Genomic DNA, 21,348 nt, shown 5'->3' with positions numbered 1-21,348 from the left:
CTCGGGGTACTGAAGCACTATGCCACATTCCCAGCCCTTTTTATTTTTTATGTTGAGACAGGGTCTCACTAAGTTGCTGAGGCTGGTCTCAAACTTTTCATCTTTCTGCCTCAGCTTCCCAAGTTGCTGGGATTACAGGCATGCACTACCATGCCTGACTTTACTTGTATTTTGACATACTGATGGGCATGCCAACATAATATTTTTCAAGTACATTAAAGTAAGGTGGGATTGATATGAAGTAATGACGTCAGGGGAATTGAAAATACAATAGTTACCATGGAAATGGCATGGGATAGATGAAGGAAACATTTCAAGGGAAGGTAGACTTGAGCTGAGTGACTTGCTAGATACAAGAAATAAATAATACTTGACATTTGAAGAAAGAAAATCTGTCAGATTCTTCTTTGGTTCCCCAACAATTTCAAGTATCCTTAATTAAAAAAAAAAAAAAAATGAGACATTGATGCTGCAAGCTTTTAAACCAGGATTCCTTGTAAACTGGTGATGCTTTAGACTGAGAAATCAGGGTATTTCTTAGGTCTTATTATGCTTACTTCCTCTTGCTCATGTACCATGGAGATTCCACCATTAAGAAATTGCTAGTATTATTAGACAGCATGTTGTTAGTGAACCATCAGGGTAATTGAATTTAAAGTCTTACCCTTGGTGGGCTTGCCCAGTACAGACACGCTACTGCTGAGCAACTTGTCGCTCACTTTAAATGGACTCTTTGTCTTGACTGCATCACAGCAAACTGGAGTCTCATGGCTTGATCATGTCTTTCTAATGAACACATGCTATATTTTAAGCCAGCCACTTATATGCAAAGACAAACTCTATGTAAGATCACAGTTAACCAGAGGAAGAAATTTGAGTTCTTCAGATTCCTCAGTTCATGTGTTACTATTATCACCAATTCTTTTAATTAAAAAAAAACATGCACATAGTTCTTACAATGTGTTGTCCAACTCCAAAATTCATTTGGTCACTAGAGATATGCTCTATGCCAGCAATGACAAATAACAAAACTAATGGAATTCAAATAAGAGAAGGAATAGGAAATGAATTCATATTTTTATTGGTTCATTATAATAGTGGGATTAATACATGCATGTAACATAAGAATTCATTTTTTAAATAGTTCATTTTGTAATCAGCATTTAATGTACACTATTTAATTCTTAAATGAGCTCCTTGAAATAGGTGTTCTTCCCATTGCATAGTTAGGGAAATGGAATTTTAGAAAAGTTCAGCAACTAGCACCAGGAAACACTAGTGAATGGTAGAGATGGACTTCCAACCCAGCCTTCTCTGACTTCAAAGCCCATTTGCTTTCTTATCATATTATTAAGGGAAGATGGTGTGTTGAAACAAAATTAATTTAAAAAAAAGATTGAATGTGAGATTATTATTTTTATTCTTTGAAGATATACATGACAGTAGAGTGTATTTTGACACATTATAAATACAGAGTGAGATTATTATTCATCTTACATCTTAATATTTGAGCAAAAGTAGGTTACAGTCATGTAGTAAGAATATAAATATAAATTTTGAAAGTAACTTCCACCTACATTCAGGGTGGAGTTAGAGGCTCTTTCATTAGGTTGCATTTCATTTCTAAGCGTAATTGCTTTCCTTTTCCTTGATTTGGGAGTCTCACTAGCACTACCCTTAATGATTCTCGGTTTTAATTAGGGCCATTTGGGGGGCTCATAAGTGGAACAGTATGAGATAGTCTTTCAGGTAATTAGGTAGGAATTGAAAGAAAAGAGGAAAGGGAGAAAAGAGCTAAAAGAGAATGTGCATACAAGGGAGTGAAATTGCCCCAAATGTAATTAACCGAGGTATTAGCAGCAAAGGATGAAAGAAAATTGTGCAAAGTACAGACATTTAGAGGAGGAGAAAAGCTGTGGTAAGGAAAAGATACTGTGTACAAAAGTTTTACTGACTATAGGAAGATATCACTGTCTTATGATAGAGATTTTGGTTTCTATAGAGTCTGAAGGATTGGTGGAAGTAGAGAGATTCCTAGCTAGTTCTTCCTTGCCTTATAAATTGGATGTTTATAACTTGTAGGGATACTATAGAGATTAGTTAATCTTGTAAGTTTATTACTTATCTGACAGATAATAATTTCAAAAACTAAATTTCATTAATTTCAGGTGGCTTTTCTCACTAATGTTTAATTAGATTTCACTGATAATTTTCTTGAATAGCACACAGATAATTTATAAAAGAATTGAATCATAGATGGGCTGTGTGGATGTTTAGATTTATAACATTTGTGTCAATCACTGGAATGGAGCTTTCAGTCTGAACACCAAAAGTGCATAGTTCCATGAAAACAAATACTCGTGCCTATGATTGTTTTTATTTTGCCCAAATAAAACATTCTCTTTAACTAAGAATATGATTGGGTATATTTAATGTAATTGTATATTCAAAATAAAATGCTCATGAAAATTTTATTTCTTATAGATGGATGAAGTTGGAATCACAGAATATGTAAAAGGTGACAACCGCAAGTTTGAAATCTGGTATGGTGGGAAGGAAGAAGTTTATATTATACAGGTTGGTCATTTTAAAATTATTCTAGAAACTGTAATTTGCATTAACATAAAATCTGAGTAGTGGCATGGGCCTGTAATCCCAGTGATATAGGATGCTGAAGCAGGAGGATCATAAATTCATGGCCAGCCTTGACAGCATAGTGAGACCCTGTCAGAAAGAGGGTGGGGAGAAAGAAAGAATGAAAGGAAGAAGTCTGAGTGGCACAGGAAATAATTTTGGTCACATTTTAAAAGGCCCCACTCTCAACTGTTATTATTTGAGTATTCTTTAAGGTATATTTAAACATTTTTGTGCAGTAGCACATGATTTCTTTAAATTGAGGTAAACTTGGGTGTTTTTTAGGGCTTTAAGTTTTTACCACTACACAAGGAGATTTATCAGCTGTAGCTGATGGTTTGGGAGGTACTTCCCTGCCTCATCAAGTTTCTAGAGTTAGAGATTGTAATAGTTCCGAGTTCTCTTGTTGTCATTATTTGAAGTGTACATGATTACAAGATGCAACAGTTAAGGTTTGCTCCCTGCTTCTAAAGAATATTGTTAAAGCCCTGGCCAGATGTGATATAAGGTCCATCTTACATTACGGAAGGGGACAGGAAGCAGATCCTTTCAAGATGATGTTATCAAATATTTAATAAATCTTTGTATCCTGACTTGTGACTGAATCTGTTGCAAGTGCTCAGCAATTTTTGTTTATTTTAATTCTGTACTGTTTGCAGTTCATAAAAATGCTTAAAGATATAGTATTTGGCCACGCACAGTGATGCACATCTGTAATCCCAGTGAGTCAGGAAGCTAATACAGGAGGATGGCAAGGTCAAGGCCAGCCTCCACAACTTAGTGAAACCCTTTCTCAAAAAAAAAAAAAAGGGTGGGGGATGTGGCTCAGTAGGTAAGCATCCCTGTGTTTAATCCCTAGTACCAAACAAAGCTTGGAATCATTTAACAAATGTATCTTGTGAGTAATGGGAGGATATGTAGGGAAGCTTTCATGTTACCAGTCACTAAGATCATTCTCCAAACAATTTTAATTCTGGAAGTATTAGAGCATTATTTTACCAAAACTAAACATAAAAAATATATATTTTTAAAAGAACCTCCCTCCTTGCCAGGCATGGTGGCACACACCTGTAATCCCAGCAGCTCAAGAGGCAAAGGCAGGAGGATCATGAGTTCAAAGCCAGCCTCAGCAACTTAGCAAGTACTAAGCAACTCAGAGAGACCCTGTATCTAAATAAAATATAAACAGGGCTGGTGATGTGGCTCAGTGGTTAAGCACCCCCATGGGATTCAATCCCTGTTACCAAAAAAAAAAAAAAAAAAAAAAACTTAAAATGTATGAACTTATACTTTGCATTCTATCCATTTGTTATTATTCAGTTATTAATTAAGGGCAATTTTATAATGGCTTGAACTGCATTATTTCATCTATCTGATGGCTAATGATTTACTCCTTCCCTACAAGTTTTAAGAATCAAAATACTAGAATTTGAATATGGTATTTTAAGGAGTAGATCATGTTTGATATACTTAATTGCATTTGTTTTATTATAAAAGCATTCTTTTTAGAAGAAATATACCCTCCACCCTTTTTAATCTTTAGGCTCCGAATGTAGATGTGAAGATGTCATGGTTAAAAGAAATAAGAAATATTTTGTTGAAGCAACAGGAACTTATGACAGGTAAATTCAAACATATATTCTTTTTTTTTTCCATTCTCTGTTTTTTTTTAAATTTTTTTCCAAACATATATTCTTTAGAACAAGCATAGTAACAGCTCATTGGCTCAGATTTTGTGAATTTTTTTTTCAGAGAATGGGGCTGATATTTACTTTATTCTGTTTAAAATGAAATGGTTTATTAAACAGCAAGAGAATTCAAACACTACAAAATGAACCTCTGCTTGAGAAGCTGTTTAAAAGCAGCACAGAGATCTGACTGTGTTAATTCCTAGTCTTTCCCAGGAGATGATTCATTTTAGGACCTCAAGTAATTTGTACCTGGTGAAGATGGGATAGGGGACAGACACTTGTTCAAAATGTGAACTCCTTGAATAAAATATTACATGATTTGGACTTTTCCAAATTCTACCTTCATACTGGCCTTTCCTCTGGTTATTTCAGGTCTCTGAAAGATTTGTGTGTAAGTGTGCGAGTATGTTTGTAAAAGTTGTTGGCCTTCTAGGGCTGGGGTTGTGTCTCAGTGGTAGAGTGCTTACCTAGCACGTGAGAGGCCCTGGGCTTGATCCTCAGCACCAGATAAAATAAATAAATAAAATAAAGGTATTGTATCCAACTATGACTAAAAAAAAAGTTAAAAAAAATTGTTGGCCTTTAAGTAGGAAGTACAGCTTCTAAATGATGCTTATATAAGGTTTGTTTTATTTACAGTTAAAAAACGGAAGCAACAAGATCCGATTACAGAACAGGAACGGCTTTCTCCTCAGCAGAGTGATGAGTAAGTGATAATTCTTTAAGAACTATCACTTCTGCAATCTTCTGTTTTCCATAGGTAATGTGAAGCAATGCAATTAAGGTATCTCAGACAAGAACCAACCCATCATTTTAGCAATAACTCATCAAATTCCACAAACATCATTTTCTCAGTTCTAATCTTGTATTGGAGTCTAATAGTCCCTAACAGTTATATCTCAGGCTGGATTTAGAACACATTAAAATGCTTTGTTTTCAGTATATCATGATAATTGGAGACAGAGTTGTAAGAATATAGGAACAAAGCAGATGAAGAACTGGCTCATAGCTTTGTAAGCTTTGTAATCTTTCTCTGTCCTTCCTTCTCTCCCTCTCCCACCCCCTCTCTCTTTTTGGTACCCAGGATTGAATCCAGGGGTGCTTAACCACTGGGCTTCATCCTTGGCCTTTTTTTTTTTTTTTTTTTTTTTTTTTTATTTTGAGTCAGGCAGGGTCTCACTAAGTTGCTTAGGTCCTTTCTAACTTGTTGAGGTTGGCTTTGAACTTGTGATCCTCCTGTTTCAGCCTCCTAAGCTGCTGGGATTGCCATTGTACCCAGCTAGCTTTGTAATCTCTTGAATGGAGGCCACTTGTTTGTGATTTGTTCTTTCTTTGTATAAGTAAGAAGGTATGGATACTGGCAAGGAACTGAACTTAGATGTAGCCAGGAAGTCTTTAAGGAAAGTGGCAGTCTTATATGACAGCACACTGCTACTGATTTAAGAGAGATGGTATGTCCTGCATCTAGTAATTCTAAAGGGTAGACTGTCCACAGAACATTCGCATGTACACAGTAAGAATTCCCACACTGATTCCAAAACCCTGGCACAGAGATTGACCATGCAGTATCTGCATGATAGTGGGATCATTCTGAATGACTTATTAGATTCTTTTTCTTTTGTTGCACATCATTTTTAGAAGTAGATAAAATCAGAAGCAACACATGGTGTTTCATTTGAGGCTTTAGGATAACAAATCATAAAAGTCTTTTATCTTCTAGGGTTTACAATACCCAGTCTTTTTATCATATATTAGAGAAATAAAGACTTTAGCTTTATGCAGTAGTTGACTTAATAGTAGCTGGTACAAATGTGACAATACAAATGAATTTATTTTTTTTTTTCTTTTTTTGATACCAGGGATTAAACTCAGGGGCACTTAACCACTGAGCCACATCCCCAGCCCTATTTTGTATTTTATTTAGAGACAGAGTCTCACTGAGTTGCTTAGCAGCTCACTTTAGCGAGGCTGGCTTTCACCTTGTGATCATCCTGTCTCGACTTCCCAAGATACTGGGATTTCAGGGGTGTGCTCAATTAAATTTTTATCTTCATTTATACAAAACTTATCTGATTCACTGAGATTAGAAGCTCACAGAGCAACAGGGATTGTACACAGTGTACCTACCTTGGATCTAGACAGGATTAGTTTTTGCTTTGCAAAACAGAGAACCTGTTGGATTGAATCCTATGATTTAGGCTTTTGCATACTATCACACAGATCTCAAAAGGGGGGAATATCTGCTCTTTGAATTCTCTGAGAATGGAAGAAATACCATTTCTAAATTATTACTATTTCTTAGACTATGTGAAAGCTCACTTATTTTTATACATTATTATTTCAGAAAGCAACAGGGAGCTTTTCTAAGTATCCAGGAGACTGAATCGGAACAACCCAGTGCTATGGTGGCGGTCAGTGAGGCAGTTGTGTCAGTTCAGGCAGAAGCAAATGCAGGTATGTGTCATGGTCATCCTCAGATGAGATTCATGGCTGTGCAAGTTCTTTTTTTTAATCTCCTGTTGTTAATTTGGAAAATCTATGTCTGTTATTTTTGTCTAAAGAAAATAAAGCCAACCCATTTTTATCAGGCTCTCCTGTCTTGCATATGCAAATCATTCTGTTGGGCACTACAGAGCAGTGGTTGTCAAAGTATGGTCCCTGGACCCAGGAACATTAGTATCACCTGGGGACTTGTTATATGGAAGGCACATTTCTCGGCTCTGTCTCAGACATTCTGAATCAGAAACTCCAGGTGTGAAGCTTAGCCACTGAAATTTTGAGCAGCTCTCTATGATTCGGATCCCTGCTCAAGTTTGGAAATCCCTGCATTAGAGGATGCAGTGATGAATGAAATGCATCTACTGGTGCCAGTGCACCCTTCACTTACCATGGTTTGATGAATAGGGAAGGATCACTTACAGATGGAATATTTATTGTCCTTATGGAAATTGTGTTATATGAAATGATTTTAAATAGTTTATTTAGTTCAACAAATGTTATAATATAATATGACCTGTGTGCCAGGAATTGTGCAAAAGTTTGGGCCTAAAGTATAATTAAAATGCACTCAGCTGCATTCTCACATAGCTGGGAGGGTATAGAGATAATTTAACAAGCAATTAAAATTATATGTGGCAAGTGTTACAACAGGGAGGTACAAGGTGCTATAGAAGCGCACAGCAGTATTACCTAAACAACTTGGACACCACTAGAGAGATGCCAATTAGGGTGTCTGACTCAGTATTTTAATCTGATAGTCCTTAGATGGAAGGGTAATCCACTAGTTTAGGAGAAACAAGTAATCATAACCTAGTTCAGTTTTTATTTAAATGTCACTTCACTCAGGTTGTTATGTCATGGCCCTGGAGCAGTAAAGAGAGGAGCTAGTATCAATGACTTCTTTTGATAGGTAAGAAAACCAAGTCAGAGAAGGTTGACGTGATTTCCAATGTCACATGAATACCATAGTTTACTATGGCCAAGATTAGATTTTGTTAATTTAAGACTTAGATTACTTAATCTAAATAAATTCATTTTTTAAGTTAAGCACCTCCTACATACAGGCTCTTACAAGACATGCAGTGTATAACACAAAGTCTCTGCCTAGTGAGAGAGACAAGCCAACCCAAAATAATAATATCAAGTAGAATCTGATAGGTACTATTTGAGTGGAACCAATTAAAAAATGCTGTAGAAAGAATTTTTTATAACAGGTGACTTTCTAAGAGAGGGTAAATATTTTCTAAAATGATATTTAACTTATTACTTTTAACAACTTACAACCAATCTCACCTTGTGACCATTCTAAAAATTAAAGAAGTATACAACTGGCCCCTTTGTGAAACGTCAAAAATTATAAAAGAGTGTGGTCTAATCTACAATTATAATACAGATGAAGATACAAATCTTGGTCCATTGAAGGTTAAAACCTTGAATATCACAGGTAGTTTACTTCTCACCTTGCAGTGAACCAGCACTGATAAGTAACTGCTACACTCAACATTTTTCTTATAGTTTGGACTGAGATGTCACAATCTGCAGGAATCTCTGAAGAGCCTGAGGAATGGTCAAGCAACTATTTCTACTCTACTTATGATGACCATGAAGAAGAAGATAGGCCCCTAATGGTTAGTAATGGCATATTCAATTGAAATTCTTTAGGCAGTTTCACTGATGAAATAGATGGAGCCCATAGGGACAATCTTTTGTCAGCATCCTTAAAGTCATTAGGTACTTTCCATAGCCAGAAGATTTGAAGCAAATCATATGAACATTCAGTAAGTACTTCTCTTTTTATGTAGAATTTGTTTGAGTTCCTACTGAAGTTGATTGAATAGTCAATCTTTCAAAATCTCTACAAATTTACCAATTTTATCTTTTTTAAAAAATTATTTTCATTATTTTTCTCCCCCATTATATAGAATTTCTTTAAGTTTTTATTTTGAAATAATTATAAATCCATAGGAAGTTAACAAAAATAGTATTAAAGTCCTGTTTATTCTTTACCCAGGCTTCCCAATGGTAATATGTTACATAATTATACTGTAATATCATCTGGAAATGGAAATTAGTACTATCCACAGACCTTGTTTATACTTCATCAATTTTCCATGCATCTATTTATGTGTATATATAGTTCTGTATAATTTTATCCACCACTGAGTTTTCCATTTATGCGTATAAGATAGAATTAGAGAATAAAGGAGCTTCAGACAAACTTTAGAAATCAATTTATAATCCAGATCAGAAAATATAGGAAGTAAAAATTCCATGCTAAAAACTATTTAATAATACCTGGGGGGGAATATATTTTAGTGGGTTCTCAAAAAATGTGCTCATGATATCAAACGTCAGCATGCTAGAGCAAGGGTGTACCCCATAAAGTGAAAGGGTTTGGGGTGGAAGTATTTCATAGAAGAAATAGTTTCCAAGTTGTTAGGATCCTACCAAGTTAGTAGAGGGGCATTAGAACTGACTGCTTAGGGTGAATCCTGCTTCTCTGAAGTCATTAACTTGGAGGGTGGAAATGATGCTTTGCAGTGGACTGCTCCTTGGTGCCCTTCAGAGGAACCAATTCATTTTGGAAGGCTGAATGTTGGTGTCAGAGATTAATGGCGTTGGTAATCACAAAGCTGCACAGCATTGACTCTGAAATGCTTGTTTTTTAAAAAAGTAGTAGATGTTTTTTTTTCTTGTAATGATATGATGACCATTATACATATTTGCATGGTAGCTTACATTTATTAAATGATTTATCAATTAATATTACCAGTATTAGTGTGAAAAAGGCCAAGCTTTATTACCTCTAATTTACAGAGGCAGAAACTGCGGTGAGTAAAAGATTTGCTTAGAGTTGATTGTCTAGACCAGCAGTTCTCAAATCATGAATGAAGGAATCCTTTACATTCTTAGAAAATACACCACTCCAAAGAACTCTTATTTATGGAAGTTATATCTATTCATATTTACCTTACTATAAATTAAAACTGAGAAATAAGATTTATTTTAAATTAATAAACCCATTTTAAATGTGTATAAACAACATTTTTATTTAAGAGTCATATTTTTCAAAGCAAAACAATTGGCAAGAAGACTGGTGTTTTACTTTTGTAAATTACTTTAACATGCGGCTTAGTAAAAGACAGCTGGATTTGCATATCTGCTCTTGTGTTTAACCTATTGTACTTGGTGGCCTTTAGAAGACTCCACTGTGAGAGGCTGAGAGTGAAAAAAAATGCTGTCTTAATGTATGCTTAACCTGTCAGACCCTTCAAAAAAGGTCTCAGGAACCCCCAGTGGTCTGCCTCCTACACTTTGAGGACCACTGGTTTAGACTAATAACACAAAGAAGTTTAATTTCCATAATTAATACTGAGAATGAAGTGGATCAAGGTAGTTGTTCAGATGTGAGAGGCATCTTCCTTTAGAGGAACCCAATTTGTGTTTAAACATTTGCTACAGATTTATGAAAGGATTGTCAGGAACTGTCTTAAGTAGCCATTTTTCCAGTTATGAAGTCAAAAAATAAAGTAAATATGCAAAATTGATTAATGCTTTAATCACAGTGGATAGGAATACAGAAAAACCTATTGGTTTTCCTCTCTTCTCTAAATAATTTTCTGAGTTGTGCTAAGGAAAACATGGGGAAGAGCAATACTGTGCATTCTATACATCTCCCCAGAGAAGCTGGGATAAGCTGTTCTTCTGGCTTCACTTTATCAAGTCAAATGATTGAGAAATAATGGGTTCCACTTCCCTTGTAGAGACCGGTGTCAGAGATGGCTCTCCTATTTTGATGAAGCTGCTATGTCAAATAGCAAGTAGCTCTTTCCTGCCCGCTCCTCAGCTCATTTGGAAAAAATACTGCTCAAAAGACATTCAGCCCAAATGATGTGGATATTGTTTTCAGGTTGATTCCTTTGGACATGCAAAGAATCAACAGCACATAACTATTTCCTTACTTTCATTTACAACATTTTAATTATGATACTCTTTATTTCTAAAATCATGCATTTCAACATGTAAAATATTGTGCTGCAAAAATTCTCATCTCGGAATACTTTTGGACTTGAAAAATCACTTCTTCTCTATCTACTTTGTAACCAAATGCAATCAGTGTGCCTTGGATTATTTAGCTTATTATGAACTAAGTTAAAATTATGGCTGCAAAATGATTACAGTCAAGTGAAGCACAACATTATGATTTAATATGCTTTTATTGAACCTAGAGCTTTGGTGCCTCTTACTTTAACCTGTGCAAAATGGTAGAGTTCATAAATCCTTTGGGGGGGTGTTAGTAAATTTTGTTCAGGGCTATTGCCTTTTGTATGTGCCAAGATAAAATTTTCCTGACAGTAGTTTACAAATAATTGTATTTAAAATTTAATATTTTCATGCTTGTTTTCTTTTCTGGGTTTATGCTTATAATTCATGTAACAAATTAGTTGTGCTCTATTATTTTCTGTACATTTCACGCTGTAATTCTTTTTCCAAATAAAAAAAGAATTCTTCAGGTTATATAAATACATGTTTTGTTTTTTTTTTTCCCTATCACAAACTGCTCCACTTGGTTCCTGCAAAGCTACTGCAGCTACCCCATTTATCATTGAAGTAAAGACTGAATTCTTTGTTACAGAGAGCAGGCAGTTCTTGAAGGAGTTTTGCAATCAAGTTTGTAATATAATTTTTCAAAACACCATTACAATCTCTAGGCAAACATAAAGCCCTAGCAGACTGCAGGAAGAGAGGTTCAGAAGACCTCCTAATTAGAAATGGAGATGTCATTCAGCTTCTCCATGAAGATGCTGTGGGTCAATGATAGGTGCGTTTATAATGCCATTGATGACTTCTGGCTGATGCAGATGGGGGCAGCTAATCAAAAGGTATGCTTTATCTGTATTTTTGTTATACAGCCTACAATAGCAGAGCGATCACATTTTTGTTGCTTCAGCCATGCCTATATAGCTTATTGAAGGGAATGTTAACCTTTGGTGAGTGAAAGATGCTTCAAAAGAATCAAATGAGTCTACATGTTCTTTTGTGGTTTGCCTTTGGCTCAGAAAATTTAGCTGATATATCTGGCCATTGTAATGGCTACAGATCACATTACATTTGATTAAGTCATTCATAATCACATATCTAATAAATGCCCATGAAGTGTCAGGGACCATGCTTTCCTACTTTACAACATAGCCACAATTCTCTTCTTGGTTCAAATATTAACTTTTGAGCTTTGTCATACTCTTCTTTTGCATTTGACTTTTTATAGCATCCATTGTAAAGATGGGTCTGCCTAATATACTGTTTAATTATGAGAGAATCCAAAGCAGGAAGAAATAAAACAATTCTGTATCTACGGTGTCAATAACTTGAACTAAGATGCTACACTGACTGTTCTCTAACTGTAAAAGTGAAAGAGCATATGCACAATGGTAGAAATGAATGATGGATCATTAGGTTACTAGAGAAAATTGGTTATTACTCTAAGTCCTTTATAAGTTACTCAAAGAACTCAAACATAGTGAAATGGAAGTCTTTTTGAACATATGCAAGAGCTTTAAGAAAATTTGAGCTGCACTGCAATCTGTTTTTACCTCACCATTGTTGGCTACTAATTCATTTATTATTTAGGTTGGTGAAAAATCTAAGCAGAAGTCAAGATCTGATTCTAGTGAACAGTGTACAGATTTTAATCTATGACTATAGGTTTTAGAATGCCAAAGTTTATAAATATAATATGAACACACAGTATGTTTGTTTGAAGGTTAAAATTTCTAAATCCTTGTCAAATGTGACACTGGCATAGAGTAAGAACCTCTCTGCACTTAGAAATATAGCTGCCAACTTATTGTTTTAACTAGGATTTAATTTTTTTCCTTCAATAGATTTATATTCGTGAATAGTTTTTTAAAACATACTAAACCTTTCTCTACAACATTGATAAGCCTGAGAGAGATTTCAGATACTGTGGCGTCTTAAGAGATCCTTCAGAGTTAAATGCTGATGTTATGCTTTTAAGCTTCCAGCCTTACTGGACAAGAATTCTTTACCAGTGTGTATTTTTTACTTTGACCTAGGAATATGTTATTTCTCTATGGTAGGTTTCTGCTACATGAATGTGAACACACATATACCTGTGTCTACACCTAAGACTTAGGTGTGAAGGTAGTAGGAAGTAATGAGAAATAACCTGATGTTGGTTTCTAGTAACTCAACTTCAGGAAAAAATAATCTATATACAAATCGGTATTCTTTTTTATTGGCACATTATAATTATATATAATAGTGGGATTTATTGTAACATATTTGTACATGTACATAACATTGGTCAATTTCCTTCCCTAGTACTTCCCCTTTCCCTCCCTCCCTCCACCTGGTCCCCTTACAGACCAGTGTGCTTACAGATTTTCTTGTGATATTTACCTATATATAAAAAAGAACAAAAAAGAAAGATTATTATTGTTATATATACATAATTCTGAAATGTTAGTTTGGCTTTGTGTTTGAATTCCAGGTAATGGTATACTGTTTCCAATTGAATCTAATAGACTAGGGGTAATTTATTTGGTCTCAAGTTTCATTTATGACATGAAACCCAATTGAAGGATGATAAGGCTCAATGTAAATATTGGGTCACATGGGAAACCCTAAGTACTCTAATCCGAGTCACTTCTGAAAGGTTCTTAGCACTAATTGTTGGGTTATTTAGATAATTGTTTAATGATTTAGATAATTAATAACCTGAAGAATCTGTAATGTTAAAATAGAACTGATTGACAGATATTTAAAATCTATATCCAACGACTGCAAAACGCACCATTATTTTTAGGACTGAAAGGAGTATTCATCAAGATAGACCATATACTGTTTCATAAAAAAAAGTCCTAATAAGGGGCTGGGGTTGTGGGTCAGTGGCATAGCACTTGCCTAGCACGCGTGAGGCACTGGGTTCAATTCTCAGCACTGCATATAAAATAAAGGTCCAAAAATGAAAAAAAAAAAAAAAAACTTTTAAAAAGTCTTAATAAGTTTATAAATATTGGAATCATATAAAGTCTCAAGATATTATATTAGAAACCAATACCTCAAATTATTTGAATATTAAACAATAGACACCTAAACAACACATAGGATAAAAAAGAAAGCACAAGGGAAACTAGAAACATTCCAAATTGAATGAAAAAGGAAATGTAACATACCAAAGTTGTGGCTGCAGTTAAAGAGGAGGGAAATGGAAGAAAACCCATAGCTTTAAATACCTGCATTAGACACTTAAAAATCAGAGTGATTCACCACATTAACATAATGAAAGGGGAAATTACATATAATCAGTTCAACAGATGCAGAAAAGTAATTGACAAACCTCATACTCTATCATTATGAAAATTCACAGCAAAGTAGAAAAAAAGGGAAATTCGTCAATGTGATCATGTACACTTAGAAAAAAATCCCATAGCTGACATCTTAATAGGGAAATATTAGAAGTTTCCCCCCATAATTGGAAATGAGCCAAGGATGTATATTCTGACAGTCAATATTATACTGGAATTCCTAGCCAATGCCCTAAGTGAATGAAAAGATAAAAAGAAGAGACAAAAGTATCATGATTAGCAGTTTATATGTATTACAAAACTATAAGGAATCTACACATAAGAAGCCCCGACTAGAACTAATAAGTGAATTTTACAAGGCCATGGTATATAAAATTATATACAAAATAAATTATAATTATCCTAGCAACAAAGAATTGAACAAATGAAATTTCAAAAATTAATGTTAGAGATGTAAAACAAAGTAAATAGGAATGCCTCTAACAACAGATGTGAAAGGCTTTTCTACAGACAACTACAGACCTTTGCTAAGATATATTTAAGATGACCTTAAGAAAAATGGGCACAAATACCAAGTCCATAGATTAGAAATATCAATGTTAAGTAATCTATCTTCCACAAATTGGCTTGTAGATTCAATGCAAATCAAAATCAAAATCTCATGTGTAACTAATTAGAAAAAATAAAAATATCAAAATCTCAGCAAGCTCTTTTGAAAAATTTTAAAAAGATGTGTTTATTTTAAATTGCATATTAAAAGGCAAGAATTATTGTGAAAATTGGAGGACTTACATATCTGATTTCAAAACTTAATGTATACTACACTAATGAGTATAATTTATCAATAATATGTTGAAAAATAGAGATTTTGGAAATGGACATGTGTATATTTAATTTTTAATTTTTTTTTAAATTGAAAGATTAAATTTTATACTGTGTACAACATTTGAAGTTTGTAGAATAACTAAATTTGGCTAATTCACATAAATATTACCTCAATTATTTTATTTTTATGGTGAGAATGCTTAACATTCACTCTCATTGTTTTCAAGAATACAGTATATTGCTATTATTGTCATCATGTTGTACAAAAGCTCTCTTGAATGCATTCCTCCTATCTAACTGAAATTTTATATCCTTTGACTAACATCAGCCCAGTCCCACAACTGCTCTAGCCCCTGGTAACCAGGCACAGAAATAAAATTCTACATGATCTCACTCATATGTGGAACCTAAAAAATTAATTTGTAATCAAATTCCACATCAACTATGGGAAAAGAAGGATGTTTTTACAAATGATCCTGAACAACTGGGTATTCATATAGAAGATAAAATGAACCTACATCATATACCTCACTCCTTACATGAATTTGAGTTGAATAATAGATCTAAACATAAAGGCTAGAATCATAAAGCATCTTAAGGCAAACACAGGACAATATGTTCCTAAATTTGCATAGTTAATATGTCTTATACAACACAAAAAGCACCAACCATAAAAGAAGAGTATTAGACAAATACAAACAAACATTACATGTGCTGAATTGAGCACTTTACAACTTAACAAATGTATGCCTGTTAGTATAGGATAAATAAGACAGTGACATTTTGAACACTTTCAAAAGCTAATTGATTCTAATAACTCACGTTCCCCCCAATTTAACTTGTTCCATGTTAACACATTGAAGAGTTAAGTTTCAAAATAAATATGTGCAGTATTCTAACTACTTTGTGCTTACTTGAAATGGTTAACAAGAAAGAGAAGAAACACAACTCACTTAAAATTCATGCTCCAAGAACTGTTTAACATTTATACATCAGGTTTTAAAAAGCAATTTTAAAAATCCATGAAATAACACTATAATGTGTTTACTAGAAATTAATGATCTTTTTGTGTCTCCTAGATTTTAAAGTGGAAACACTATAGGTATATATCTAGCTTCCATATAATATTGTCATTTTTGTTCAACATTAAGAAGGCCTAGTATAGTTTTTCCCATAACATATCATCATTTTAAATGTAGAGCCAGATGTCCTCATACTTAATTCAGGACAAAGTTAATTACATGAATTTTTTTTCTAACTAATGAAGGACATATAAAATTACATATTTGATTAGTTTTAATTGGAGATGACTTCATTACTGTAACCCCAGTAGGCTTAGGGCATATTAACATTGTTTGAAAAATACATGGCAAAACAACAACTTTTATCTACTTTTGGCCTGTGCACATTTTTCAGGCAGTGTAGAGCTAATCTATATGTTTGTTAACATGCATACACTTTGGGGTGGGGGGAAATCACATTATTTTCTATGAGTGTACATTTTCAATATCCATTTTTTAAATATTTTAGTTTTAGTTGGACATAATACCTATGTTTTATTTATTTATTTTTATGTGGTGCTGAGGATCGAACCCAGGGCCTTACATATGTTAGGCAAACGCTGTACCACTGAGCCACAACCCTAGCCCTCCATTTTTTGCATTACTGTTAGGGGAATTGAAATGTAATCTAAAATATATCGATATTATCAACATCACTTAGAGCATTTATTTCTCTCTTCTTAGTATGACATGCTGCTACATAAGAGGGCAAGGTCTCTCTATTGGTCCCTATTCTCAGAAGCTTCTGAGTTAAATATTATTAAAATAAACAGCACTGTAAGCGGGGCATGGTGGTGCATACCTGTAATCCCAGTGGCTCAGGAGGAGCTCAGTGGTAGAGCATCCCTGGGTTCAATCCTTAGTACAAAAATCTAAAGCAAACAAAAATCCCACAACAATAATACTTTTAATAATGTGCATTTATAATTAATGTTGAAATGATAAATCAATACTTTGTGACAGATTGGTTGAATCCTCTAACATCCCATGGTCTTGATATTACATTGTTTAGAGCAAAATAGTATATTGTAGTTTATAAAAATAATTGTAGGTCTGGGACTGTAGCTCAGTGGCAGAGTTTTTGCCTAGCAGGGGTGAGGCACTGGGTTCAATCCTTAGCACCACATAAAAATAAACAAAGTAAAGGCATTCTGTTCATCTATAACTACAAAAACAATCATTGTAATGTTTGTCAATTAGTGGATTAGAAAACAACATTGGAGTATACATGCAACTGTCAACAGCATTTAGTTTAAAAAATAGAGTACTTCATTTGTAATTGAGCAAATTGAATCTAAACATCTCCCTGCTACTTATACAGTTAACATATTTCATACTACCTTTATGCACAAAGCATAATTCATAGAATACTTATGAAATGTGATCATAGATGTAAATTCGGATTATTTTGCTGACAGAGAAGCTGTCTTATAAAATAGATGCCTTGACAAATAATTGTTGAACTGAATAATGACTTTTACATTAAAATAAACAACCAGAAGGTACTGTCTGGAATTTACGTTGGACCTTTTGAATCCTCACATTGACTTTTAGAAGTTATAGCACAGACAACATTTTTGGCCTTAATTGAGTATTAACATCATATTACTTTGTAGACACTACTCTAACATAAGGAAACTAAGTTCCCCTTGAATAAAGGACAGAATAGACTTTTTAAAATAAAGATTTCCTTTAGGAGGTGTGAGGTAGGTTATATTTCCTAAATGTGTTATAGATAAACAGAATGTTTTTAGCACAGAGTTGGACTTTATCCTTCATAGCTGTCTTGGTCTTCCCGAGAAGCCATCTTCACAACTTCCATTTTCTCCAGGTGAAATTAAAATGTTTTCATGACATCTAGTGAGATTCCATCTGAAAATCTGAATTCAAATCTTTAGAACATTTACAAATAAAATGTTTTACCTGTATTTTTTTTCTTTCTTTCTTTTTATTTCCTTTTTTGGTATCAGGGATTGAACTCAGGGGCACTAGACCACTGAGTCCCATCCGCAGCCCTATTTTGTATTTTATTTAGAGACAGGGTCTCACTGAGTTGCGTAGCACCTTGCTAAGTTGCTGAGGCTGACTTTGAACTCGTGATCCTCCTGCCTCAGCCTCCTGAGCCGCTGGGATTATAGGCATGAGCCATTGCACCCGGCTTTACCTGTATTCTTTTGGTAATTTTTCAGTACAAAACAATAAAACTTCAAAGAGAAAGGAAACATAATCAGAGATTTTAAACTTTTTTGTTGATAATTTGTTAATAATTCTGTTAGCTATGACTATAATGTACCAAAAAGATACAGTCTGAAGGAACTCTTACACATTGATACTTGGGGTCTTTAGAGTTGTCTTATTCTAAAAAGATCCAAAGCTAAAAAAACTCTGTAGTTTTGGCAGTGAGTTAGCAGTGATGGTGGAATGTGATGGACATCATTATCCAAAGTACATGTATGAAGACACGAATTGGTGTGAACATACTTCATATACAACCAGAGGTATGAAAAATTGTGCTCTATATGTGTAATATGAATTGTAATGCATTCTGCTGTCATTTATTTTAAAAAAATCAATGAAACTCTGTAGTTTTGATGTGTTGAAGTTTACATTAAAAAAATTTTAGTTGTAGATGAACACAATATCTTTATTTTTATTTATTTATTTTTATGTGGTGCTGAGGATCGAACCCAGGCCTCACATGTGTGAGGCAAGCACTCTACCACTGAGCCACAACCCCAGCCCTGAAGTATACAATTTATGCACTGAAATCTAGATACATGTCACAGCATTGTTAAATATTTTTGTTTTTTTAATTAAAAATTTATTATAAAAATTTGTTCTTTTTAGTTATACATGACATTATATTTTGACATATTTATAAAAATATGGAAAGTTAATTCATTCCACTTTCTTTTATTTTATGTCCCCCTCCCTTCCCTTCATTCCTCTTTGTCTAATCTACTGAACTTTTATTTTTCCTCTACCTGCCTTATTGTGTGTTAACATTCACATATCAGAGAGAACATTCGACCTTTGTTTTTTGGGATTGGCTTATTTTGCTTAATATAATAGTCTCCAGATCCATCCATTTTCCAGTAAATGTCATAAAGTCATTCTTTTTTATGGCTGAGTAATATTCCATTGTGTATATATACAACATTTTCTTTATTGATTTTTTTCTTTTAAATATTTTTTTAGTTGTAGATGAACACAGTGCCTTTATTTTGTTTATTTATTTATATGTGGTGCTAAGGATTGAACTCAGCGCCTCATGTATGTGCGGCAAATGCTCTACCAAAGAGCCACAATCCCAGCCCCTTTAATGATTTTTTTTTCATCTGTTGAAGTGCATCTAGGTTGATTCCATAGTTTATCTATTGTGAATTGAGCTGCTATAAATGTTAATGTGGCTGCATCACTATAGTATGCTGATTTTAATTCCTTTGGGTGTAGACCAAGGAGTAGGATAACTGGGTTAAGTGGTGGTTCCATTTCAAGTTTTTGAGAAATCTCCATATTGCTTTCCATAGTGGTTATACCAATTTGCAGTCCTGCCAGCAATGTGTGGGTATACCCTTATCCCCACATCCTTGCCAACATTTATTGTTACTTGTATTCTTGATAATTGCCATTATGACTGGAGTGAGATGGATTCTCAATGTAGTTTTAATTTGGATTTATGTAATTAATAGAAATGTTGAACAATTTTTTTCATATATTTGTTGACCATTTGTATTTCTTCTGTGAAGTGCCTGTTCAGTTCCTTTGCCCATTTATTGATTATATATATATATTTTTGGTGATACGTTTTTTTTTGGAGTTCTTTATATATACTGGAAATTAACACTGTATCTGAGGTGCAGGTGGCAAAGATTTTCTCCTATTCTGTAGGCTCTCTTTTTTGTGCTCTTGATTGTTTCATTTACTGTGAAGAAGGTTTTTAGTTATACTATCCCATTTATTTTTTTTCTTTGCAATTTAGGAATCTTGTAGAAGAATTCAGTTCCTAAGATGACATGATAGAGTGTTGTGCCTACATTTTCTTGTAGTAGTTCATTAATTAAAAGAATAGAAATTCACCAAATAAATAACTTAACATTACATCTCAAGGTCCTGGAAAAAGAAGAACAAATCAGCACTAAAAGCAGTAGAAGACAGGAAATAATTAAAATCAGAGCCTAAATCAATGAAATTGAAAGAACAACAACAACAAAAACAAAGAAATCATGAAACAAAAACTTGGTTCTCTGAAAAAAAATTGATAAAATTGAGAAACACTTAGCCAAGCTAACCAAGAGAAAGAGGGAAAAAACTCAAATCTCTAACATTTGTGATGAAAAAGGAAATATCATCACAGATACCACTGAAATATAGAAGATAATTAGATACTATTTTGAAAACTTATACTCCAACAAAATAGAAAACCTTGAAGACATTGGCAGATTTCTAGAAACATTTGAACTATCCAAATTGATCCAGGAGGACATAGAAAATTTAAATAGATCAATTTCTGGCAATGAATTTCATTGCCTGAAATTGAAGAGGCTGTCAAAAGCCTACCAACTAAGTTAAATATTCATAGTTGCAATAGATACGTTCTTGTAACAAAGGTCTACTTTTCAAGTGTCTTCTTTTTGAATTTTTTAGAAAAAACTATGCTAGTATAGGTTTTCTTAAATTATGTCATAAGTCTTTAGGGTTTAAAAATAATGCATGAATTGACGGCTTTCTTTTAGATATGTAAATGCTATAATCACTCTTTTGAAGCACATGGTCATTTGTTTCGGTTACTGTTCAATGTATGCTTGGAGTATTTATGTTCTAGACCACTGAAGACAACAGTTTGAGATTTCTGCCTTTGGAATCATGGTTTGCTGTTTGGACTATCAAGGTGGCATATTATAGGTGCATATTTTCCTGTGTTTGTCTTTGTGATGAACAATAAACACAGTAAGTATATGTAATATATCATTTATCTTTCAAATAGGTTTATGTATTATATCAAGGTAACAGATTATGCCAATAGTATCATTTGTTGTAACAATTTGTATTACAAATCAATTGTATTTTATTTAAAGCTACCTATCAACGGTAAATCTTCTCATATCCAATGGCTGGAATTCACTATGGTGGATTTATAAGTTATTCATGGAAATGTTTATATGTTTGATAATCCACTTATTGCTTTGCAACAATAAATTGAAGTCACAATACATTTCTTTTATGTACTGATCCTGTGATTAGGAAACCGAATTAGGAGATATAATTTTAAAATAATGGAGCTCCTCTGCACAAAATGTTTAATTT

General features: G+C 33.7%; 1 protein-coding gene across 1 annotated transcript in view; it reads left to right on the top strand.

Moving 5' to 3' along the window:
* Mcf2 (MCF.2 cell line derived transforming sequence) overlaps positions 1-11,291 on the top strand; it is a 137,779-nt gene extending 126,488 nt beyond the window's left edge. The window contains exons 24-29 of the mRNA XM_027940171.2: positions 2,485-2,577; positions 4,178-4,256; positions 4,965-5,031; positions 6,670-6,779; positions 8,340-8,452; positions 10,589-11,291. Of these exons, the coding sequence (XP_027795972.1) occupies positions 2,485-2,577; positions 4,178-4,256; positions 4,965-5,031; positions 6,670-6,779; positions 8,340-8,452; positions 10,589-10,621 (495 nt within the window). The 3' untranslated portion in view covers positions 10,622-11,291. The remainder of the gene's footprint in view (positions 1-2,484; positions 2,578-4,177; positions 4,257-4,964; positions 5,032-6,669; positions 6,780-8,339; positions 8,453-10,588) is intronic.
* The last annotated feature ends 10,057 nt before the right edge of the window (positions 11,292-21,348 follow it).

This window comes from Marmota flaviventris, chromosome X (genome assembly GCF_047511675.1).
Source record: "Marmota flaviventris isolate mMarFla1 chromosome X, mMarFla1.hap1, whole genome shotgun sequence".
Taxonomy (NCBI): Eukaryota; Metazoa; Chordata; class Mammalia; order Rodentia; family Sciuridae; genus Marmota; species Marmota flaviventris.
This window is presented reverse-complemented; position numbering and strand designations above follow the sequence as displayed.